Below are 26,165 nucleotides of genomic sequence, written 5' to 3'. Positions count from 1 at the left end.
GGTTTGATCTTGAATGGATAACTTTAATTCTGTGACATCATAACACTTCCTTTTTGTGTTCCTATGCAAATGCTTGACTACAGCATCTCCAGGTCATGTGACAGGTGAAAAAGGACCATTGGATTTGAAGGCTGACCAGAGAGGTCCAATGGGATTTTAAAATTTTCTTGGAACCCTGATGGTTGTCCTTCTGAATCAAAGCAGCTGGTAGGATAAGAAGTAAATCAGCTGCATAAAGAGAATTGTTAACATCTCAAGATGGGCAGTGGAGCCAGTTCGGAGAGCAAGGAGTCGGCCAGGAGATCCAGAGAACTGGAAAAGAAGCTCCAGGAAGATGCAGCGAGGGAAGCCAGGACAGTCAAACTACTACTGTTGGGTAAATAGAATAAATCTGCTCATAAGGCTTTTCCAGTGAGGAGTTGTTTTTCTCTGGAATTACATTTTGAAGAAGACAATTCTGTAATATTTGTTTAAAATATTTTCTGGTTGTGGCCAGTCATGAAGTCATGAGGAATAGGCTGGAAATGGCTGTGTCACTGCATGTATTCAATTTGAAATGTTACAAATCCTTGACTTTGAACATGTTTGAGAAATGAGAACTTGCTCTTAGAATAAATGTTTATGATATAAACTTACAGAGAACATAGCACACCTATCTCTTTTTTTCATGGATCTATATGCACTCATTTGCAGGAGGATTAATTTAGATAAGTGGTTACATAAAAATCCACATATGTCACAAGATATTGATATTGTTTATCTTCCAAAGTGATTAATTCCATTTTTTTAAAAGCAGAAAATTATTTAGAATGGCTTTTTTTGATATATAATGTAGAGTGGAATGAAAAGTACTCAGATGAATACAGATAAATTCTCACAAACTACTACTTTTAATCCCCACTATGATCAATTTATTAGTGAACAGTGGGTGTAATGGCAAAATAAATGACTTTTTTTTCTTGATACAGCTTTATTCTTGGGTGGTTTTTTTTCCCATGGTGCTGTGCAGCTTACAAGAAATATCTGAGAGCACATTAACACCACCACTGTCTTAATATTTTCCATCTAAAAGCCTCCTGTAAAAGTTAGCAGTGGTTTCTCCCAGTGAATAGATAAACAGTCTTTGATCATTGGAGTGTTCCTTATTTTGCTGTTCTTGTAATTGCATTCTTGCAAATGGTTTTAAACTGACATTTATTCAGACAAAACTAGATTAGATAAAGTAAATCAACTCTGGTTTGTATCTTATGAAAAGGTTTATTTACTCCTGTTAAAATCAAAGAACTATTACTCAAAAAAAATAAGAGAAGAATATGCAGGTTTCTCACATAATAATAGGAAAGCAGAAGTTTGATACTCTATATGTAAAATCAGTATTTGGATTGTGGCTTACAAAGCTTTTCAGTCCAGTTAAGAATACTAAGAGTTTCTGTACCACAGTAATATAAAATATTGCTCCTAATGAGGAAAGCTTAAGTCAGTCAAAAATCCCAGAACAATATTTTAATTTAAAATTCTATAAATTTAAAGTAATTTATATGCATTGTTACAAAAAGAAATTGGGACACTGAATTAGAACCAGGATCCATCTAATTCTGCATCCTGTCTTTGACCTTATCCAACCTTATCCATGAGGAAAAAGTAAGAAATCCTTTAAGAGGAATGTGTAGGATAAAGAAGAATTTTCCAGATAAAAAGGAATTTATAAGTTAAGCAGTTTTATCTTCAAGCTTTTATGCCCTTACAATATTACTGAAGGCTGTTTTACAGCAGGACACCAAGTAAATTACCCCCCCACTGAACATATGTATGCATTTAGTATTAAGGACTTAAGTTTTAAATGTTTCCTAATGTATATAATCAGCCTTCTTCTGACTGTATTAGTAGCAGTCTTGAGATACTTTTAGTAAAATACTTTGAAATTCAATGCAGGCTACATGAAAAAAACTTCTATTACATTCATTTCCAACCTGAACATAGTTGAGTTTCATTAGCTACACAAGCACTCTTTTCATGAGACAAAATGATCATTTAGATCTGAAATACTTCTTTATAGATTCTTCATATCTTCCTTTACTCACATCACACATGATAAAGTTCAAATTTTTCAGTGGGTAATGTTTTGGAAGGCTTTTTTTTCTCCTGAGCAACAGACCAGAAAGTCTTTGTAAAAAATATGTTAAAGAGGCAAAAAAAAAATAAAATGTTTAATAACTTAAATTTTCTTCTTCTTAAAAAAATGAATAGTGAATAAACTGTGTATCAGGAGCCTATTGTGCCACCAGAGTGAGAGTGTCTTGAACATCTGGAGCCAGAGATGCTGAAGCAATGTGGGCACCACATCCTTCCACAGGGGCTGTGTGAAATAGCCAGATAGGAAAGGATTAAATCTACCATGTTCAGATTTGTACCTGTTATCTTTCCACACCTCTGAAGTGATATCAGAAATGATACAAATTTTTGAGTTCATAAATCAAGGGTAGCTCTATTCAAGCCAGCCCAGTCCTACCTAGTCCTAGCTTTCTGTTCAGTCAGGCTTAATGTTGCCTTTATACCTCAGACCAGATTGTCATAGTGTTTTTTTGCAATAAGCAGGCAGGTAGAAAACACTCAGAAAAAAAAATGAGATTAATATTATAAGCTTTTCAGTGTAATCACTTTTTTCCTTACACCTAAAATGTAAAAAACCCCAGTGTATTCTGACTTTTTTCTGAGAGTATTATTTAAAATCTAGTGTGGCGTCTCTACAGCCTCCAGCAGACCCCTTTACAAAAAACTAGAATTTATATTCAGAAAAAAAGGCAGTATGTTTGTTTTTATGTTAGGTTCTACGACCCAGACAAACACACTAGCTGGGTTGAGATGATTTACAGCTTATATGGCACGCACATATAAACTGGGGAGGAGGGAAGTTATGTCAGGTTCTGACGTTCCTCACAAGCTGACCAGGAGCCAAGAGCACTAAATCCTCTGTGCTAGGTGCTCCCATGCTGCCAAAGCCATCCCTTCCCCCAACATGTCCATGAATCTGGTCTGTACATATTTATACTTCAAAAAGATCCGGTTGTTTTATGAGTCTGGAACAAACTCCAAGGTGAAAGTTTTATATCCTGTGTATCAGGGCTCTATCTGGCCTGCCACATCACCTGTAATTTGCATTTTCTCTGCAGGATGCCAGCTTTCAATTTATAGGTGTGCAAAGTGCAGTGTACATTCCAAACATGGCCAAAATAGCTGATGCTCACAGTGATGTTCCACAGAAATGACAACTTAGCTTCAGTTTAAACAATCATTAAAATTTTAATTTATTTATCTTCAAAATATTACTCCATGTCTCATTGTCTACAGTTTTCAGTGTCAGACAAAAACCACCCTCAACAGCACTGGTCATCCTCACCTCCCCTTTTGGGGCACAACTCACACAATTTAATTTAAACATCTGCTTCAGGGGAACAGAAATTGGAGTTTAGTTTTTGTAGCAAATATTTCTCTCCACTGACTACAAGAGGTCTCTGGTAAGTAGTCTGAATGTAGAAATTTATAGTATAGATACTGAACACCAGTTAAATGAAACAGTTACTGTAGTACTGAAACTTAATTTCCTGTTATTAACAGCCTGAAAACACAGGGTTTGGGCACAAAGACAGCCCAACAATCCTACTGATGGGAATATGCTGATTTTCTTTTTTGGAGAGTAGAGCAGTACTTAAGGACATTATTCTCTCTCAAGAGTGTTAGATCTTAGATTTCTTTTTCTCGAGTTTCTTTCTCTCATACACTAAGTTTGTTGAGTCTCCTAAGAGAACCAGGAAGATATGCTTTCCATTCTAGTTCATAATATCCAGACTTTTGAATGGCACAGGCAAAGATCAGGAAGGGGTGTGAAACATTTTCCGATTTTATTTGAATATTTTCTTTTTTTATTTGAATATTTTCTTTTTTTTTTGTTTGAATATTTTCTTTTACTGCTTTTTGCTGATTTATGTCATTGTCAGTGGGTTTTCTGACAGGTTTTAAACAAAGTATTCAGCAGGTTTTTTTATTTCCCTGCATTTAATTCTGGAATTTTTTCTAAACTAAACCTTTCCTTCCACAGGAATAAAAACTGTAAAGAGATAATAATTCTTTATCTGAGACACAAAAGCACCTTAATATGGAAGAATCTTCCTCAATGTGTCAGCAGATGCTAATCTTGAAAGCTTGTACTCTCCACAGCTATTCAAATTCTGCAAAGAAAAACAAAAATGTCAAATCACAGCTGAGGGCCTGGGTTCTGTTTCCCCTTGAATTTGTGAGATTCTCACTGGCTTTCAAGGCACTTTCATTTTTCTCTATTTCTGCTCTGTCTACATGCCATGATGTCCTGCAGGGAAGAGGCTGAGCACTCCTGGAGCAGGAGGGGGGTTTGTGTCAGGCTGCTGGGGACAGCTCCTTTGCAGCCTTGCTGCATGACTGCTCTTCCTGAGCCTGCTCTTCAGTCCAGGATGCCCAGAGCCATGGAAGGCCTGGGACATGGTGGGATGCAGTTCTGGAGTTGGGAGTTCAGCACCTCACAGAAGGTGAATGTGGCGTGCCCTGGGGCATGGTGGGGGTGATCTCTGAGAAGAAGTGTCAATGTCACCAGCAGTGGGGTGATTTCTTTCAGCTCCCAGGAAATTGAAAAACTTCCTTAGTACTCCTTCAAGTCCTGCACCCAAGTGCAGAAAAGAATTGAAGAAAATGCTGAAGAGAGCCAGGCTGAGGATGGAGCCCAGTGGGACCCCTGCAGTGACAGGCATTGACTGAGGCTTTTGTGACAGTATTGTCTGTGCAGTTATCCATGTCAAAGGAATAGGGACAGAAATGAGAAGTAAATTTTAGCTAGATCTTAAACATACAAAATATAAAATATGGTGATGACTAAAATATGGTGATACCTGTCAGGTGGAGCTATAAATCTTCAGAGCTGACAGAGCTTCTCAAAACCCTAATTAAGTTTTTTCTGAGCTTGGGACTGTTTGTCCTAAGTTCTTATCTATGATTCAGAATATCTGGGCTTGAAGAAGATTCCTTCAGCTCTCTGTCTGCTCTAGGTCTCTTGTGATGCACTTTTGCCCCTGTTTCTGCAAGTAGAAATCCACTGCAGCAGGTGGAAATGCAGCCCTAACTCTGGTTTTCCATACCAGGCACTGTCCAAAGAAGGAAGCTACATGGTGAAGGGAAGGAATTAAAAAAGCAGGTGCAAATAAAATCATTCCTGAACCACTTCCTGGGGTGAAAACGCTGCTATAAGTAAGATGATACTCCATGGTGAAGCCAAAGTCTGAAAGTCAAGTGTTGTTTGGATAAAAGCATCATTGGATCATAAATTAAAGATAAGCAGAGGTGGAAAATTGCATCCAAAAGATATAAATTACATCTCTCACTCTATTTAACAGTATCTCTTGGATCTGGAAGAGAAGTTATTTTCCGTAAATGTTTCCTAACATCTTTCCATGAGGTGAATGTACTAATTCTCAGTACAGCCTCCTCTCTTCCCTACAAAAACTGTAGCAAACACTACCTTGCAGACAGGGTTTTACCATGTTCTTCAGAAGGTCATTGAAAGGATATTAAATGATCTACAACAAATTTGCATTTTTTCCAAACTGTGGCAGATGGCAGCATCAGCCCATTTTGCATAGGCTTGTTTTTCTCTTGCACTTTCTACTATTCACTTCATGAGTTTCAGAAAATGCTTTGAGTGTGGTTTGCTGTCTCTTGTGATTCATTTGAGTAAATTAATCCCTGTCATTTGAATACTGTTACCTTTGCAGAATGTGTTTGAAAATCAGTAATCAGTTTGTTCTATTTACTGAGAAGTCCTTGGTTAAAAAACCTAGGCCTCGGATTTTGGTTTGGTCAGAAGTATTTGACACCATACCATGGATAAAGGGAAAGGTAATCTACCAAGAAAAAAGCTGGATGAATCTTTTTGTACTTCAGAAGAGCTTTTGAAACTTTCACAAAAGATAAAACATCCAGTTTTATGCAAGTTACTCGATGGGAGAGTAATGGGCTCCCGGGCCAGGCACAAAGTGACAGTGAATGGAGGGACATCAGGCTGGGGACCTGCCACTGCTGGGGTCCCACTGGGCTCCATCCTCAGCCTGGCTCTCTTCAGCATCCTTGGGTGCAGGACTTGAAGGAATACTGAGGAAGTTTCTCAACAAAACTAAATTTGGATGAGCTGTCAATTCCCTCCCAGGCAGAGAGGCCCTGCAGAGAGACCTCAACAAATTAGGGGGATGGGCAATCACCAACCACATGAAGTACAACCAGGGAAAGGGCTGGGTTCTGCACCTGGGATGGGGCTGCCCTGGGTGTACAGACAGACTGGGGAAGGACAGGCTGGAAAGCATTGATGGGGAAAGGGAGCTGTGGTCCTGGTCAATGGCAAGTTGGACATGAGCCAGCCAGGAGGGCGAGCTCTGTCCTGGGGGCATCAGGCATGGCACCAGCACCCAGGAAAGAGAGCTCATATTCTGGTGATGAATACTTCAGTTTCATTAAAATATGAAGAATATTTGTCACCTTGAGCCCTGTGTGCAGTTTTGGACAGCACAATATAAAAAGTCATTGAATTATTAGAGAGCATCCAAAGGAGGGCCAGGAGGATGGATGGTGAAGGGTCAGGAGAGGAATCATTGTGAGGAGCAGTTGAGACCTGTTCAGCCTGGAGAAGAGGAGACTGAGGGGAGATCTCACTGCAGTCTTCAACATCCTCCTGGGGGGAAACAGACAGTAAAGTACTGATCACTTCAAGATCAGTGGCAGGACTCAAAGAAAGAGCCTGAAGGGGCCAGGGGAGGGTTAGGTTGGATATCTTCACCCAGAGGTGGCTGGGCACTGAAAGAGACTCCCCAAGGCAGTGGTCACAGCATCAAGCCTGCAGAGTTCAAGAAGTGTTTTGACAGTGCTCTCATGCACAGGGTGTGATTCTTGAGGGGTCTTGTGAGGACCAGCATATTCTCTGATTCTGTGAATCCCATCCCATGAATAAATCCTCTCTTCAGGTGCTTTTAAAATCCATCTCTTTTTCGGTAGCGCTTGCCAACCCTTATCACTCTCACTGACCAAAGATGATAGCCAGTCACTTGTGTTGATTTGCAATGGAAACACTTTGCATTGTGATTACTCACTTTCCATGAGATAAGAGGGCAAATTAGCTGTACATAATCTGGCCAAACCTATGCCCTAGTTCTTGGGTGTGTAAGCAAATGCCTCCACCTCCTCAGCAGCTGTGGGGTTTCCCTGTAGAATCATTCCCAAGGTGGAACTGGTGCACTGCTCTGCAGATTTCCCACTTCCAGCCACAGTATTCCATGGCAGACTGCATGGCAGGGGAATAAAAAAACAGTGTCAAGACTTTTGCTCAAGTGCTGCCTCTGCATCATGAGCTAGACCACATTTAATCTTTACACTCTGGTTTTCCAGTTGCTTACAGAAGTTGGCTAAAGGGCATGGACCTGGCTCACTTGGCTTACAAAAGGTCATAATACGAATTAAAAGAGCAGCTACAAATCAGGTAATAATGGGACACTAAGAGAGGCTGTACTTTGCCCATGTTTTCCTGCCCAACTGCCAGAGATGAAATCAAAATATTATCCAAATTTACTTGCTAACTAAATTTCTGTCATTTTCTTTAATTGACTGAATATTCACTTCTTTTCAAGCGTCCCTTTGCTTTTCAGTCAAAATACTTTAACCCAGACTTCGTTCTTTTTAAATCCAAACGGAATTAGGGAGGGTTTATGCTTAGTACAATGAGAAACTAAGACAACTGTACCTCTCTTCACAGACAGAAAATTCTGTGTTCCACAGAGTTATTTTTAATATTTGCTTCTTATTCATCTATCAATCATATCTTTTCCACATTCCCCTTCTGCAGGTGCTGGAGAGTCAGGAAAGAGCACTATTGTAAAGCAAATGAAGTAAGTATCTGAATATGCATATCAGATGTTGAATTTGGTACTTGTAGAATAAGCTGTCTAGCTAAAGTCTTATTGCAATATTTATGCTTATTTGAATAAAATGCAAAGAAACATCATTCAAATCAGGTTTCCATTCAAACACACAATAAAGAAAATTACCAAGTGTCTGAGACACACAGGTGGATTGGTAGTCAAATCTGAATGACCATATCATGCACTGTGGCCATGCATGGAGACCAGGGAATCTGCTTCCTTGGCCTTGGTGGGAGTTACTGTAGTGGAAATATGACTGTAAGAGACAAGCAGTGATGGCTGAACCACCTGGCAGACCCTGTCTCCCGCAGATGCCAGTGAAGGATGTTTGCAAATCATCAGACCAGCCAAGCCAACACACTTGTGCTGGGTACCCTGGCACTATCTGACAATCTGTGGCTTGGAAACCATCCTGAGCTGGAGACAGCACCACTGTTCCTCCAGCAGCCCTCAGTTAATTCATGCCTACCTCTGAATCTTTTGTTGAACCAATGTAAACTAACAGCATCCACAGCATTCTACAGCAAGCAGTCCCACAGTTCAATTACACTAGGTGTGAATCATCTCTCCTATTAATTTCATTTGATTTCACTGTATTTCAAGAGTAAATATCAAAATATTTGCATTGCACCATAGAACAGAGAAAGGTTTTTTTTTTTTTTGGCTGAGTGAGGTTATTTTTTCTTTGTTTTGGTTTTATTTTTTGTTGCTGTAGTTGTTTTTTGTTTCATTGGGTTTTTCCCCCCAAAATGGCCTCTATAGATCATTCTTGGTCTCCAGAGCTCCTGCTGAGGTTCAAAGGTCTCCCACAGGCCAGGAGAGAGCACATTTATCCGCCAGCCTGCACAGTGAGCAGCTGCTACCCACAATACCATGGGTAGGGACTGATGGAAGATCTGCTTTCAGTAAGAAAATTATCAACACAAAAAGTTTTCATACAATAATCAATCTGGAAGAAAAACAGGCTGTACAAGCTCATGTGCAGAAATCCCTGTTTGAATTTGGACTGACTATCTGGGTACAGAGATATTGTGAGTGCATCATAAATCTACTGCAAGAATACCTATAGCTGTTTGTTCAAAGTGCACAAGATCCCTCACAGATCGAAGTCAGGAACTTCACTTTCCTTGGCTTCAGAGGAAGGTTGAATCTCTCTACATGTGTGTGCTCATTTACAATTTAGTTTGATAATATGTTCATATACAGTAAAACAAGTTACAATTAATTCACTCATCTTTGTCTTTTAAGGGCAGCCAAAATGCTAATTATATATCTGGTTTTAATTAATAATCCACCAAAGCTGAAGGGACCATACTTGCACTGATGGCAAATTCTCCTTTACTGCACAACCTGATAAAATACTGATGTGTCTAGTCTTATTTTCATAGAGAGGCCCTGCTCTGATTCCTAAACCTGTCCAAATACAGAAAAAATTACACAAGGATTGCAGCTGTTTAGATTTGATCCCACTTTGTGAGTACCAATCTCTTCCTGTGTAAAAAACAAGCAGCATATTTATGAAATCAGTAATACTATTCTGGACTTAAGTTCCCCTACCTATTTATTAACTTCACCAATACCTATTTATTATCTTCACCAATGCATTTTAAAGAGTTAAGTAAAAAACTTTATGTCATAAGAACAAATTTCTACTATTTAAGCAACTCATTTTGTAATAAAGCAGATTCAGAACCATCCACCAAATACTTTGCTAGCCTTTTTTTTCCCAGTTTTTAAATTTAAATATATAAATTAATAAATAATAAATTTATTTCTGGTTTGAGTTCCATGCAGGAGACCCTCCCTATTCAGCAAACCATTGAGGTGTGGTGTGCTTAAAGCCTCCCCAAGCAGGAGCAGATGAAAGATGTTCCCCTGAACTGAGCACTTTCAGAAGGCTGATAAGCTTTAACAGCATGGAGGAAGGGGTGAACACTGCAAAGCTGAGACTTAAATATAAAGACTTATGCATTTATGACCTGTCAAATTGTTCACAAATATTAATTATTTTACAGGAAAACTCTTCACAAAAATTGTATTTTTTCATATAAAATGCCATCTTTCTGTCTCAACCAAGGACTTTTCAAGGATATTTTTTTTTCTGTTAAAATCCCCAATATTAGTTAATTTTTTTTCAATGAAGCATAAAGTTTTCTAAAGAACACTCATAGATGTTTAAAAAAGAAATAGTTTTGCTGAAAATACAGTTACCAGCAAAATCATAGTAATTTTATCATAGTAATTTTGTAGCTAATAACATAATTTTCTGGTTAATAAATTGCCTTTCTTCAGTCTTAGTCAAAGTTATACCCATCCACTAAGCTTTACAAAATATCTTCTGATACTCAAAATACAGATATGCTGCAAGGCCCTTGCAGCATGAAAAGATGAGGATGGTTATGAGAGCTACTGAAAAGAAAAAAAAAACATCTCTGGAGCCCTGTGCTTCTAACTGCATAATTTCTAATGTGCAATCTAACTTTTTTAAAACCAAGTTGCATATCGCTGTGCTGTGTTCTTCTTTAGCAGTATGAAGCTTCTACAAATATTTCAGTGAATGAAAAGCAGGAAGCAAAATATTTGGTAACTCATCATGCCTGTTGAGACTGAATCAAAGCCACCTATCTGATGAGAAGCCCTGCTTTTGTGAATAAAAGCCTCAGAAGATTGCATCCATAAAATGTGGAGGGTCTCTGCTCCATGAGCTCCTCTTTTTTCTTTCCCCAAGTTCAATAGGACTCCTTTGAATCTTGCAGAATTCATTTGAATTCATGATGAAAACAGCATTCAAAAACAAACAAAAAAAGCAAGGCTTCAAAAGAGAGTTCACAGAGTTGCCTGATCAAGAAGGGATTGGGAAAACATTTTAGAGAGATTTTTTTCCTACAGATGTTATTCCTACAGACACAGGAATGCAACTTTTGAGTTTTCTGACATCCGTAAATCAGAGAGATGTTAAGACACATCAGTTGTCATCTGGGTTTTGTGTATGTGAGTGAATTGTTTTCTGACAGGGCTGATTTGGCCACTTAGGTAGCTCTCTCCAGAGTGTATCTCAGGCAAGATGGGGCAAAACCCCAAACCCCAGAAATTTTGCATTTAATAACCTTCATCTCTGACCAGCTGAGGTGAAGAAGAACAGAGCCCTAGTTCCAGCAGCCAAAGCAGTCCAAGTCTGTTCAGTGAGAGCACACCAGGCCAAAGTGGGTGAAGATTTCATCCTTTTCACAACTCATGGAAAAAAGATATCTCTAAGCCATGACAAAATCTGCACACTGATTTGGAGAACTTTAACCACATGCCATTCTCCAGCCTAGGAGGATTATGAAATTCTAATTCCTCTGTCAGAAATATTACTGAAATTGATTGCTAAGGCTCTTTACCCTATGGAGTAAAATGTAAGTCTCCAAAGCCTAGAGATAATAAGAATAAGACCTTGTTATAACTGGAAACTGTAGCTGATGCACAAAGAAATATTAATTTTTTTCCTTGTTTTCTTGATAATTGCCTCCCAGTGCTGAAACATGTTTTCCAATAATTTTTCTATCTAGGTAAAATTCTGGATAAAAATCAGAATGACTGAACAAGCAACAACAGCCCATGACTAATATTGCAGCTTCCAAAACTAAAATATTTGGGATCTAAGTACAGAAATGTGTCTTGCCCTATATCTCCAGGGATGGGCCTGGCTCTTGTTCTAGACTCATACTTTGTTTTAGATTAACCCCCAAGCAGAAAAATCAGCATCTATTCACTCAGACTGGGTGCAGACAGCTAACCTCACAGAGACAAAAAATGCTGTTTTCCTCTTCTAGCAGAATAGGCAGATCAACCATTGAAAAATGTTTTTCCAAAGGCCAGATGGATTCAGTTCTTTCTCACACTGATTACAAAAGCACCTGATCTAACTTGTCATTACTTCTTTTTTTTAATGTATCCCATAAGCCTTTTGTTGTTTTTTTTTCACCAGAATCATCCATAAGGACGGTTTCACCTACGAGGAGCGCATGGAGTTCAGACCAATCATTTACAGCAACACAGTGCAGTCTATCCTGGCCATTGTGAAAGCAATGGCTAAGCTAGGAATCAGTTATGAAAACCCTGGTAGAACTGTGAGTATGATACCCTTTCTCTTGAAATAGGTATTGGAAAATTAATTTTTTTTTTGTAATGTAATAGTAGAGAATAGTAGAACAAAGAGGATCTGGTGTTTTCTTTATGATAGTGGAAACTGAGTAGCATTTGAGTTACATGTGACAAAATGTCCTCACTTATTTTTATTGTCTCAAAACTGATGCCTAACTTTTGCATAAACTCCCATTTTGATTGCTACAAAAGAAATGTTCAAACTGCAAAGACATTAAAAAAAAACAGAAAAAAAAAAAAAAAACAGACTCTTTTGTTAGCTGCTTAGTCACTTATTTACTGCTGTTGAGAAATGTAAGAAATATTTTCATTTTATGACCAAACCTTGGAGTTCAGCCATGTAAGGAAAGGTTATATAGACATGTTGGGAGCATTTCAGTCTGTCATTGCTGCTGGCACAGAGACCTCCCTGTTGTGTGGATGCACTACTGGCACACTGGCACCACAGGGAAGTGGTGTCCAACATTCCTGACACAGTCAAAAATCCCCTGCATGGGCAGATGGAGGCAAAGTCACAGGAAGAAGGCCTGTAATCTTCAGCCAATATCACACTGAATTTTCAAGGACATAAATAAAGGAAAAACTTTTCTTCTCCATGCAATGATTTGGTCTTTTAGCCTATAATTCAGATCTAGCTGAGAATTTCTCAAATGCCTGTCAGAATATCAGCTGATTCCAGTTTTGGCAAATTCTGCCTAATCCCTAGAGGTTTATCTTGGAGGGAGTAACATCTGCTTATCTGAAAGAGCTTTACTTGTTCCAGAAGTCTACATTTCATTATAATGACATGTGGTACTTTGACCTAAAAAATGATAAACAAAATCTTCAGGGGTTACTAAAGCTCATACTGGCATTTGAAATAAAAGAAATTAAATATTTTCTACGAATGCAAGTCATTCAAACAAAAGTAACAAGGCCCAAAAGCAGCACACAGAAAACAGGGCAATGTTAATGTGCTGTACTGAATAAGGAGCCATCAACCACCCTGCATGACCCAAGCCATGGCTACAGCTGAACCCTGCAGTGCTGGCCACAAGTCCTGCCTGGCTCAGCCCATGATCTCCACTATGTGGGGCAGACTTTGCCACCTGTTACCCAGACATGTCCTCCCTGTGCCCTGGTATTTCAGTCTCTTCTCTCAACCCTGACAAATTTTCTGAGATATCTGTACAGGCTCACTCTGTGCCAGTTTCACAGACACCCTTTTCAAGAGACTTCACAGCATGGAGAATTTGTTAAATAGCCTAGTCCATTTCTTAGCATTATATATAACCAAATAACACAGCTTTTGTGAGTTTATCATTCTTAGCACAGACAGCTTACTCTTGCTGTCATTGCAGAACAGGCTTTTAGGAACATAGGTGAATACAGCTGTATAGAATGTTTGCAGTGCCTGTCTTCTTTTCCCCCAGAATGCCAGAAGAGCAACCTGCATATCATTTTTAGAGAAAATAGAAATGTTGGTCACATTTATCTGAGTTGCCAATAAACATTGCCTTTTCTTCCAAAAACCTCCAAAAACTTAGCTTACCCATAAAATCATAAGCAATTGATAACCTTTAATTGTTTTGATATAAGCAGTGATTTCAGCTGGACTTAGTTCTTGCTGTGTGTTCTGGTCCAGGTTTATCTGTTCAAAGTCATCTAGTTCAAGGACTGGGATTATCTTGGTCCCAAAAGCAATGTGCTTACCCATGTTCCAGGTCTGCCTGCAAATACATCTTACTGGTACAGAAAAGGCCTTAGCACTTAATTTAAAGAACATCTGTTCTGGGGAGTGAGGTAATTTTTTCTCTTTAAAACATCATTCCCATCTATTTTAGTGTGAAAATCATCTGAAGTCTATGTAAATGCCAGAGAGAAACAAAAAGTTGTACAAATCAGGGTGATAACATGATAATTCAACCTGCTGCTATCTTCCTTTATTATTGTCCAGGTTTAGGGCAAATTTGGGAGAGAACCTCTGAAAGGGGTTCCTCTAGAAAGCAGATTCAAGCAGCCGCTTCTCAAAATGGTTAAGGAAAGTATTTCCTTAGAGAAAAGTGGAAAAAACTGTATCTTTAACAGGCAAAGCATTCACCAGCACAAAAAAAAAATGAACAATATTAAAGCTCTTGTTGCTCCAAAAGAGATGAGAGATTCAGAAAGTCCCCTTGGTGGGCTGTAGCTCAGCCACCCAGTCTGTTATCAGTCCCTCTGGCGCTGGAAATGCCATGGCCCAGACCCAGGTGGGCCACAAGTGTGAGGTCCCCGTGCTCTTCTGGATGTTCAGTCCAGAGCAGGTTTGAACAAGTCCAAAGAAAAAGCACAGTCCAGGGAACTTCTCTGCCTCAGCTAGCTAAAATCTAAAAGCAAAGGAAAGCTCTGTCCCACTGTCTGTCCATCCGCAGACAGCACAGTCCAGGCGAGGATGCGGGGGAGCAAGTGCAGTTCCTGATAACAAACTCTGCACTTCTTCTCTCCCCACTTCTCTCTCAGAATCAATCTTAAAGGTGCAAAACTTATTTCTGGGCTAAAAAGACAAATGGGGATATGAGCATCATAAAGACACGCCAGGATATTCCACCTCTACTTCTTATTATTGTTATTACCATGACAATTATGTAAGCACGAATATCTACACTTGTTTCCTTTTGCATAATAATCAATAAACATTTACCCTCTACGCCTAGAGACTCTGAGCTCAAGGCTTCTTATTGTAGGGCATTTAACCTACAAATCCAGCCTAGTAGGTGGATAGCTGTAATCATTCCGTGATATGTCATATCTTGAAGCAGAGAACATTCCAGCTCTTATCTTTCTGCTGAACAAGTGTGCACCCTGGAGACAAATGCGGGGCACACACGGGAGAGTGACTCGCTTCTGCTGATCCCAGCACTGCAGGAGGGGATGGGGGTGTAAATGGAGCTGCTGCTTGATGTAGAAGGGCAATTATCCTGCTGTCCTCCTCCCTCTTTCCAGTGAAGGCAATTTTCTAGTGGTTATTTCCTAGTTTTGGTTTTTTCCCTCCATGCCTACTCAGTTTCTCTTTTTATTTTTTTTTCTCCATGCCTACTCAATTTCTCTTTCATAAAAAAAATGCAGTGTTTAATTTTTGATCTGTCTCTGACTTTTATAAATTTTCCATAAACTGCAGCTCCTCTTGAGACATAAAGATATAACACATTCCTAAAATAAATTTGTTACAAATTTTTGGTGAAGATGCTTCCTGGTTTTGAATAAAACATACTCCCTGCCAAAACAGCGTCTGTCAGAATCCATTTATACTTTTGCAGCTATTGACTGCAAGTCACTTGAGTTGTCTACTTCCATGACTAAGAAGGAGCTATATTTTATAATTATCCCTTGCTGTGGCAATGTATCAAATTACTATTTTAATCATGCTCTTTATTTACAGTAAATTCCTAAACTGTTAACTACTGAAAATAAATATTTTTAATGAAATAGATTATTTAAAATATTTTTACTTGACTATAAAAGGAAGAAATTACAGAATAATATATTTAAAATAATTAGGATTTTATTCTGTACAGGTTTCTTCTTCCCCACATATGGGAAATGCATTCACAAGTTATATTCACTTTGTCAAATTTCTAACTGGGGTCAAAAGCTAGAAATTTTTTCTTACAAACTCATTCAAAACCAACTTTTGATATAGATTTCTGCATTGATATAGTTATAATGTTTTAAATTTAAATATACTTTTACATTTAATTTTTGATAGCCTATTGCTCTCTTAATATAAAAGCCTTCCATCCAAGTTGGACTATTTGTGAAGGCCTATGGTAAGATGAAACTGAGCCCTCATATCAAAACAAAACTATAAAAGATGAGAACTGTGTATCACAATTTCAGCCTAACCTTGGCACTACCTAAAGGGAAGTGAGCCTGTAAAAAGATGTTTACATGCACAGGTGAGTACAGCAACCTGGAAAAAGCAGTGAAAATGAGAAATTTTGCCCTTTCGACTCATTGGAAACCAAGCTCATCTTCAAGGGGGTGAAGGGGCACAGCGTGCTCGCACAATATTTACTGAAATTTCTCTTTAGGAAGATGAAAGGAAGCTGTGTGCCATGGCAACAGCTCTGGAGGATGGCAGCATGTCTTCGGAGGTGGTTGAGCTCATCAAGCAGCTGTGGCGCGACGGCGGCACCCAGGCGTGCTTCGCGAGGGCGGCGGAGTACCAGCTCAGCGACTCGGCCGCCTAGTAGGTGACCCCAGCTGCTCAACAGCTGGCTTCTGTGCTACAGAACCTGTCCCCCTTGCAGAACAGCCCGTGGAAATCATTGCTGGTTAACCTGGAAAAATGAGGGGGTTGCTAAGGTTTAGAATAGATCAGAAATCTAGCTGGAGGAAAGAAGTGAAAACAAGGTTTCAGAAACAATTTGTTTCTGTGGGTTTGTTTGAATGGTTAAAAAAAAAAGGGTATTCTCCCTCTGAGTACTTCTAAGATTGACCAAATCAGGGAAAGGTGACCTGAAACAGCTTAGGTTTTACCATACCTGCTTTGTGTATGTTGCAAGTTGCTAAATATAAGTCAGGAGGAAACTATAAAAACTTTTCATCTAAACTACCAGGGCTGCACGGACAGGTGCTCCCTGGGCCATACCCCCTCAGCTGAACCAGTGGTGCTCTCCAGCCTGACAGCCCCAGGTCCCTTTCTGACCCCTGGAGGTACCAGACAGATGAGCAGGGGCCTGACCAGGGCTGCTCAACCTCACCCCCATGAAGGATCACCATCCAGCTGGGACACATCTCTTACCTCAGATGAATCAGTGACTTCAGAGTTTTCAGGAGTCCCTGGCTTGGCTCCAGTCCTGCTTGGCTCCAGTCCTGCTTGGCCCCAGTCCTGCTTGGCTGCCTTCTCACCCAGCTCATAGACTCCATGAAGGGAGGTGTCCCTGGGTCAGAGTCTTTCGAGAGTGCCCAAGTCTGACTCCAGACCTGGGGCAGAGCTTTGTTCCAGCTGAGGTCCATCTTCTGAGACTGGGAGGTTTCCCCACTCCTGGGGCTCCTCCTACAGGCTGAGGGCACCTGCGGGGTGAAGCCTTCCAAGGTGTTGGGTCTCCCTTCTGTAAGGCAGGAAAACAAAGGCATGGCTGAATGCTGGACTTCAGGGGGCAACTTGGAGTCATTCATAGTTCAAAAATTGTAGATATAATGCAGGGAACATGCATAGAAAATATTAAAAATTATTCTTCTCGTTATATCTTCCAAAGAAGAATGAAGATCTTTTGCAAGAGTCCTAAAGAAAGAAAATATTGCCAATGTTGATTTATGCCTGATTTGACAGTATTTTATAACAACGTTGTATTTTTATAAGGATGGTACAGAGCAATTTTTTTCTACAAAACCCTTTCTGACAGGTTCCACTGCCATTCCCTCTAAAAGCCCATAACAAACTAGTCATAATAAGTAAAAGGAAAATTACCTCTTAAATTTAAAACAAAATTTAAACCTTGTTTACCAGCTACTTTTCTGTGTACCCTCTGCCAGGCAAATAAAGTTTGTTGTCTACAAAGAAGACAGAAGAATCTAAATTAATTCCATTTCAGTGTCAATATTTGTGTCCTGTTTTAACTTGAAATAGATTTCAGTATTTACGGAGGTTAATATAGACTGTGTCTGTAGTCATTATATATTTCTAGGCTTAGATTAAAAACAGTTACAGTGAGAGGTTTTTCATCTGCTTGAACATTTCTGCTAATTTCTTGAAAATCCTTCTTCTCTAGCTTCATCTTTTGGTACCTGATGCTTCTAAAATTCTAGCCTTTGGCTCTGAATCGTCAAAATAAACTTAATGTTTGCCCTAACTGCTAGGCTTCTAATGATCAGTACAAAGTCAGTTACAATCAACCATCTAATGCTGCATTAAATTTCTTTTAAACCCCAAACCCTGCTTCTCAATGCCTGTGAACCAGCTCCTACATAGAATCTTGATTAATACTGTGTAAACTCTGACTTTCTGAGGTTATGTTCTCTGAGATTTTTCATTATTCATTCATGCTAATGAAATTTGATCACTGCTTTTCCTTTGTCTGTTTTAATTGAAAAAAAAAAAAAAAAAGACTTCTTCTGAATAACAGAAAAACTCCCTCTTTGTCAAATTTGGCTGGAATTTCTCCCTCAGACTCACCTGGAGCTATTTCTGTTTTAAACTGGAATGATGTGTATGGAAGGGGCAAGACTGGGATTATAAATTGTGACTTTACCTGCCATTGTAGTACATGGTGCATTGTGCTAGCTCAGTCATTTTCCTCTGAGGGTAGTAGTCCTGTTACTTCAGTCCAAGCCAAGGAAAGATCAACATTTACTGACCCACCAGCTTCCATTCCCTCCTTGCCCAGTGAGGAGATGGTCTGCAGTCTCCCCTTGGAGCTGCCTACGGCTCTAGGAGGAGCTGAAATTGCCTCCTGCTCCTTTAACTGCATAATTGACTTGGTCTAATTTTTTATACAATTACAATTGGCTGTGTTGAATTGAATTTAGACATTTGTGGCTAAGAACTGTCAGAACTTTATTTTCTATTCAAGTGTTTATTTTAGTGCTTACATGTTTTATAAATAACAAAATGCCTTTTGTTTCTGCCTTCCACAAAAGTGAGCTGAGATGAGTTTGCCTCAGGCTCTACTCAGAGAAACAGAGCTATATTGCTTTTTTTTCCTTCCCCAACAGATTGTTTCCTGACCTCAAATAATGGGAAAACATTGAATTACTCAGATCACATTCAACACCCCTTGCAGACTGGATACAGTTTATTCAACTTCAAATAAGAAAATCCCATTTCCAAACTTGTAAATATCCAAATGAAAGATTCCAGCATTTAAAACTTTTCTTTTATTTAATTTCATTTTAGTCTTCTTTTTTTTTTTTTTTTTTTTTTTTTAAACTTACAGATCTATTCAATATTGCACAAATGGATGATGATCTGTGAGGTTTCTTTTGGAAGATTCTGGTTAAACTGAGCAGCAGAACTTCCTGCTGGGTGGACTTAGTGTAGAGAGGAAAAAAGAAAGTATGGAGCATAACAGCAATTAGAGACATAGTGCTGGTTTGCCAGAGACATGAGGCTACAAATAGGAAAGTGCCAAGTGGACACTGAAAATGCTTCAGCTATTGTGTGGCTTCTTGCTTTTGGCTTTGGTCTTTATTTGAACATTAGTAGCTAAAGTGCAGGAAGTTACTCAAGCATCACCTTTTTCTTTTCCCTCTGCCAGCTCATAATCCCTCTGCACAGATTCCCAGACCAGCCAGTACGATTCAGAGGCTCTGCCCAGCCATTTAAAGAAAGCTGTCTGCCCCTATAAGAGACAGGAGAAGTGTTGGACAAAAATATGCTTCAAAGATCTGCTTTGGGTTCCCATGTAGAATTTATCTCTGTATATCAGACATAAAAGCAGATAATCCAAAATTTTTCAAGGGCTCTTCGGAATGCTCACCCAGGGGATCCTCAGCTTTATTGAAGCTTTTGGTTTTGACTAAAAAATATATTTTTTAAAATCACCATGTACCTTCTTGTTGCAAATTGAGAGGTCTACAGAGAAAACAGATCTTTAAAGTGAATTCCTCCAAAATATTATGCCCTCCCTTTAACTTAGGAAGGAAAATACTGTTGCAACCACTCTGACAGACTGAGGTGATTCCTTGTGCATCTGCTTCTGCAGCATGCTTGTGGTTCTTGCTCTGAGGTAGCAATTCCCACTTGCTGAGAGAAAATGGCCAAAACCCCTCTGCTGACAAGGTGGTTTTCAACTATCCCTAGGGAAAATAAGGATTTTCCTTAGCTGCAAATCTAAGATGCTTGCTATGTGCAATTGAATTACACTTCTATATACAAGGAGGGAAAAAAAAAAAAAACCTCTGAATTGTGCAACTCAGTTGTGTACAACCAACAGCACTGTATCTAAATATGTATATTGTATAACATATTTAAAAGGGGCTCAGTGTGGAGTGATTATGTAATGGACATTTCACTTTCTGAATTCACCACCATTTTTTCTCACTCTCCCCAGTTACCTCAATGATTTGGACAGGTTGGCAATGCCAGACTATGTCCCTACTGAGCAAGATGTCCTGCACTCCAGAGTGCAGACAACTGGGATTATAGAGACTCAGTTTTCTTTCAAGGATTTGAACTTCAGGTATGAAAGCCACATGTAAAATTTTCTTGGGTTTTATTATTCTTAAGTATTTTCTTTCACAGGTGTGGACCTATTATAACACAGGTGATATCATTGTGGTATCATTGAATTCAGTCTTATAAAACATTTTTACACAGCTGAAAAAGCAAGATATTTTATTATCAGTACTCCAACTTTGAGCATACAATGGACTATTACAAACAGGTCACAGAATACTAGGTTCTAAAAGGGCATTTTCACGTATGCAAATGTCTGAAAAGCTTTAGTTGTATCCTGCCATTTGAATAATTGTGCCATTTATGAAATTTGCCTACTTAAAGGTCCTTAAAAGCATTCAAAAAACATTTGATGTCTACCAATTTGCACATACTCTCAACCTTTCACTCTTCTTTTGAGAATGGAAATAACTGCTTTTAGCACAGGAATGCACTACAGTTGGCCAAAAAAAGAAAAAAAACCAATCTGTCCCATGGGGAATTTCAGCATTATCAAACATATCTTCATGCTTATTTAAGATGAAAACCAAAATGCTCAGAAAAAAAATTTGAAAATAATGCCTCTGAGAAATTTGACTGAAATGTTTTACACTTTCAGATATTCAAGATCTAGTTATGCCTGGTGAACCAATTAAAAACATCTAATTGCACATGAAAATGGATTTGAATGAATTTTTATAATTTCAGAGCTCTATAATCCTTTTCTCTGTGGACTGAAATCCATTTAATTCTCAATTTAAAAACTGGAGTGCATATTGAGGAGTGCAGTCTACTCAAGAAATGGCCTGTAGAGACAGACAGATTTATAAAGCATTATAACTTTTACATTTTTCATTTGGCTTCTTTCTTTTTCCTCATGTGCCAATTAAGCATTTCCCAAACCATCTATGCTACCATACAGATTCTTTAACACAACAGAGATTGCACATACAAAATGAGATCCCAAAGTAGATGTCTTACAAATAAATTGTTATCATCTATCAGTATTCTGGTCACTCATGAAAATTCATGATTTGCCCAAAAATGTTACAGTGCAATATCATGGACATCTTTTTCTCTGATTAATGTATTTCTGGTCTTGCACATTGGAAATTTGAATACCTTCAGTTACAATCATAGTTCATGCATGAAATCACTTCAGGGTGGAGGAAGAAACCACCAAAGGGAAATCCTCATTGACATGGATGCTATCAACCCTGATATGAGAATATCATATATATTCATATGTATAATATCATATCAATATTAGTATTTGGGTCTAGCTGAAATGCAGCACAGCTGGAAATTGAGTTTACAAAATTTAGTATGCAAAATTTAGTCTGCAGAATTTAGTTTACAAAATTTAGTCTGCAAAAAATAAGTAGGTTCTTAAAGCCACCACAAACAAAAACCCCACTGTTTTTACCCTCTGCTGTGCATCCCAGTAGTGTTATGTGAGTAAATTCATTGGTGGTTTCAGGCAGTTGGGTAATATTAGGTAAAATCACTACAAAGGGGTCTGAGGGGTTTGAGCTGCTAAAGGGGTGCAGAACAATTACAAATCCATGTTAACCAGCCAGTAGTGTTACTTTGCATTGCCATAGCAATGCAAAACAGCTGGAGGATCCTGATGTCTGTGCACCAAGTTTGATAGGTACCATGGAAACATCTGTAAGGAGAGGAACACTTGCACATTCAGAGTGAGTTTTGGCTGATGTACTGAGGGGGTTCAGGTCACAAGCCATGCATGGAAACAAAAAAACCATGAACAGATGCTTCATTTACTAAACACTTGTCCCTTTACTGAACTGAATGAGACAGAAAACATTTTGTATTTGAGCAGTAAAAGTCCAAATCCCAGTACTGCTCCCAGGAACTGAATTGCAGTTGCACAGAAAACATTGATTTTTATTTGCTCCTTGCTTAGCAGTTACATTGCTGGTTTAGTGCAATTCAGCTTCCATGTTCTTTTCAATTTATTTCACTAATGTTGACTTAAAGTTGAGAACATATTTAAATGTTTTTCAGAGGAGATCTGATCATCATAGGTCGTCTTCTAGTGTCCTTTCTATTGGTGTACTAGGAACAGTTTGCCTGAAATCAGGCAAGCTTTATTTTAATCTTCAGACCTCTCTGTGTGTACCACTGAAGGAGTAAATAGATAATTCTGTATCTGCAGCTAAGTTTTTCAAGAGCAGTTCTGGGAAAATATAGAGATTTCTAGACTAACTTGACCATCTTGGTAAAACAAGATCATCTCATTTTCTACCATTTATGGAGGGATTTTGGGTTTACATGTGAGTGTGTTAAGTTCTGGGCTGAGAAAAGAGAAGCAAACTAAGGTTAGTACAACAAAAACTGCCCTTAAGCATTTCCTCAGGCCTTGGTCTTGTCCTTTTTAACTGACTTCTCTTGAATATTCAAAGAGCCATATGCTAAAGGTTCACAGGAAGTGAATACTGATTCACATGATTATGTATACTGAAACATAACTTTCCTGAACAATAAATTTTGTAGCTTTTATTATTTGTTTTCCTGCCATAACCCTCATTTCAGAATTATACACCACAAATCAAGAAAGGCATGTAATCATAAGTGACTTTTGAGTACTAATCAGAGACAAAAGTCAAGATACTTTATTTGTGCTGATCCCACTCTTCAGTAGACCTTCTGAACTCAGTGAAGATATGCTTGGAAGAATGTCATTACTATTATCAAAATCTTGCTCCACAACAACTTCCTGATTTCCAAAATAATTCACTTTTATTGACACCCAATGAGAAAATAATATTAAATGTCCCAGAAAAAAAAAATTGATTACTCCTCAGCTGCAGAAACATTTCATTATGAGCACTGAAAGGTTTTTATTTTTTTCCTAAGAAGGAAGAAAAATTACAAAAAAATAACCTTTTTTAACATCAACTTCACTGCTGATGGTGAAGGAAACAAAGGCTTAAGGTACTGCAAAAAGCAATGTTTCAGTAACAAATTGTTATTGCTCTGTTTACTACTGACATGATTGTTTCTTACTGAATCCCTTTATATTCATTGCTATAAGAAATGTTTAATTTTCAGATACTGCAGGATCCAGAGATTTAATGCATATTCTTGAAGGAAGGGGTAATCCAACAGAGGACTAGGTTTGACAGTATTGAATTCAACAACAGGGGGCACAACCTAAGGGCAGGATAAATTTGATTTTTTATGTTTTCCCTGTTTTCTAACACACTTGAAAAATCTTCAAGTTTGGCACCTTTTGTTTCATAAAAGCAGTGAAAAGAAAGCCCTAGCCTTCACCACTGAAGAACTGCAAATGTAAGAGGGAGTTTTGGAAGCTGGGGCTAAGGGCCCTAAGTCCCAGCCAGGTGTGCCCAGGTGGCTTTGGATCCCACAGAGAGTTCATATAAAGTTCATAGGACACTACCCAAAGGTAGTAGCAACTCCTGGCAAAGGTGGCAGGAAATTATTGCGGGGAAGGACAGCCCTACAGTTCCCGCTGTGCAAAGTAAAGGATTCCTGCTCCCCAGGAATTGCTGCTCAAGAGCAGCTAATGAGGGTGAAGAGACCCTCCAAAGGTGGGATGCAGGTTAAGCAGTGAGCTCTGTGATCACTCCAGGGCAGGGAGCAGATGGCAACATCTATTCATGCACAGCCAGGGGGCAATGTGTGACTGGCCTTCAGTCCTGTGTCTTGTTGGTCAATATGTCAGTTCACTGCAAGCAAAACCATGAAGTCAAAAATGACTCTGAATTTGAGGGTCTTCTGTTGATGTCTTAGAACTCTGCCTAAATAAATCCTAGCCTGCAAGTCTTAGTCCTGCACTGAGCCTCCCTTCCATTTCTGGGCCCCTCAGTTTGGGAAGGACATTGAGGTGCTGGAGCATGTCCAGAGGAGACAACAAGGCTGGTGAAGGTCTTGGAACACAAACCCTGTGAGGAATGACTGAGGGAGCTGGGGTTGTTCAGCCTGGAGAAAAGGAGACTCAGAGGTGATCTTATCACTCTCTACAACTCCCTGAAAGGTGCCTGGGCTCAGGTGGGGTTGGTCTCTTTCTCCAGACCGCAACTGACAGAACCAGAGGACACAGTCTCAAGCTGCATCAAGGAAAATTAGGTTGGATATTAGGAAAAAGTTTTTTACAGAAAGGGTGATAAAGTTTTGGAATGGTCTGCCTGGGGAGGTGGTGCAGTCACCCTCCCTGGATGTGTTTAAAAAAGACTGGATGTGGCACAGGGTGCCATGGTTTAGTTGGGGGTTGGGTTGGACTCAATAGTCTTTAAGGTCTCTTCCAACCTGGTGATTCTGTGAATTCTGTGAACACAAAGTGCCACACTTAAGTACTGAGTGTTAATCCTACATGCAGGTATTTAAGCCTTTTTATTTCATTTTATACCCGCTGCAAAGCCATGAGTAACAACACAAAGCACTCCTTGACCTTTTGGGGTAGAAACAGACCAATAGTTGGAAAAGCTGGGTATTTGTCATTCATCTCCATTTGAACTCCGTGCATTAAAAGCATGGCTCCATCCTTATGAGTGCTTTACATGGAACATATGCTATTTTTTCTGCAAAGGATGTTTGATGTGGGTGGCCAACGATCAGAGAGAAAAAAGTGGATTCACTGCTTTGAAGGAGTTACTTGCATCATATTCTGTGCTGCACTCAGTGCCTATGACATGGTTCTGGTGGAAGATAAAGAAGTGGTGAGTCAGAACAGACGAACAATCCTTTTTGCTTCCAAGTTTTAATGTACTCTCTGATGGTACATTCCCATTCTCTGACAATCATTTAAAGGCTATTACACCGTATTGGCTCTTTCTAGTAAAGAACATCTCAGTAAAAATGATGTATGGAGATGAGATTTTTTCAGTCTCATGTTTACCTTTTGCACCTCAACAGAACAGAATGCATGAAAGCCTTCATCTGTTCAACAGCATCTGCAACCATAAGTGCTTTGCAGCCACTTCCATTGTGCTGTTCCTAAACAAAAAAGACCTCTTTCAAGAGAAAATAACAAAAGTTCATCTGAATATCTGCTTTCCTGAGTATAATGGTAAGTTTGGAGTATCTAGGAGAGAACACATTCAGATGTTTTGTGTAGGCCATGAATCAAACCCTGAGACTTTGACTCATGTCACCTATATATAAGCCTTTAAATACTAAACCTCTTACCTAAGAATCTTCTCATGAAATAATGGTGTGAGGCAGACACAGCCAGAATTCAACTCATCTTGCCTACCCACCATGTTTATCCTGGGGTGGGTTCATTTCTTTCCCTTGAATTGCTTATTTCTGTCCATTGGTGGTAGAAGAAGCTGAAAATTAAGAAGTCTCAGGTGGCTGAAGGGTGCTGTGATGGACTCAGCCAATATTTCAGTACAAGTCAGTATTTTATCACTCACACACATATCACAATAAATCCAAAATTCTGTCCCTATTTTAAGAACTCATTCCATAAGGGAAGTCTGTCTCTTTGTACATCAAATAGTGTCAACTGGAAATTAAAAAAACACCAGATGTTCCCAGCTGATGCTAGAGAATATATAAGGCTGTGACAGAAATTTCAGAAAAAAACCAGAAATTTTCATTCCTAAAGTATGAAGTTAATTCAAATAGAAAGAAAAGGGAAAAAAACCCACAGAAAACATTATTTATTCTCTTTTTGCAGTTGTGAGGAAGTACCAGCTGAAATGTGTCTTTTTTGCTTTTACTTTTCTTTCCACTAGGAGAAAATACATTTGAAGATGCTGCAAACTACATTAAGAAACAATTTCTAGACTTGAACATAAGGAAGCAAGATAAAGAGATATATTGTCACTTGACCTGTGCCACTGACACTCAGAACGTCAAATTTGTTTTTGATGCAGTCACAGACATAATAATCAAAGAAAATCTGAAAGACTGTGGGCTTTTCTAAC

At 38.9% G+C, this 26,165-nt stretch overlaps 1 protein-coding gene across 1 annotated transcript; it reads left to right on the top strand.

Moving 5' to 3' along the window:
• The first annotated feature begins 258 nt into the window (after nt 1-258).
• On the top strand, nt 259-26,164 carry GNAT3 (G protein subunit alpha transducin 3). Its single transcript, XM_059847898.1, has 8 exons — nt 259-376; nt 7,910-7,952; nt 11,956-12,097; nt 16,181-16,338; nt 20,144-20,272; nt 24,821-24,950; nt 25,147-25,300; nt 25,974-26,164. Exons 1-8 carry the CDS (start codon nt 259-261, stop codon nt 26,162-26,164), a joined length of 1,065 nt encoding a protein of 354 aa, XP_059703881.1.
• The last annotated feature ends 1 nt before the right edge of the window (nt 26,165 follows it).

This window comes from Haemorhous mexicanus, chromosome 5 (assembly GCF_027477595.1).
Source record: "Haemorhous mexicanus isolate bHaeMex1 chromosome 5, bHaeMex1.pri, whole genome shotgun sequence".
Taxonomy (NCBI): Eukaryota; Metazoa; Chordata; class Aves; order Passeriformes; family Fringillidae; genus Haemorhous; species Haemorhous mexicanus.
The sequence above is the reverse complement of the archived record's forward strand: the minus strand, read 5'-3'. Positions and strand labels throughout refer to the sequence as shown.

Coding starts and splice junctions, on each gene's coding strand:
- GNAT3 (XM_059847898.1), top strand. CDS start 259: ATGGGCAGTGGAGCCAGTTCGGAGAGCAAGGAGTCGGCCAGGAGATCC. Junction 377..7,909: donor AGTCAAACTACTACTGTTGG/GTAAATAGAATA, acceptor CCCCTTCTGCAG/GTGCTGGAGAGTCAGGAAAG. Junction 25,301..25,973: donor CTGCTTTCCTGAGTATAATG/GTAAGTTTGGAG, acceptor TCTTTCCACTAG/GAGAAAATACATTTGAAGAT.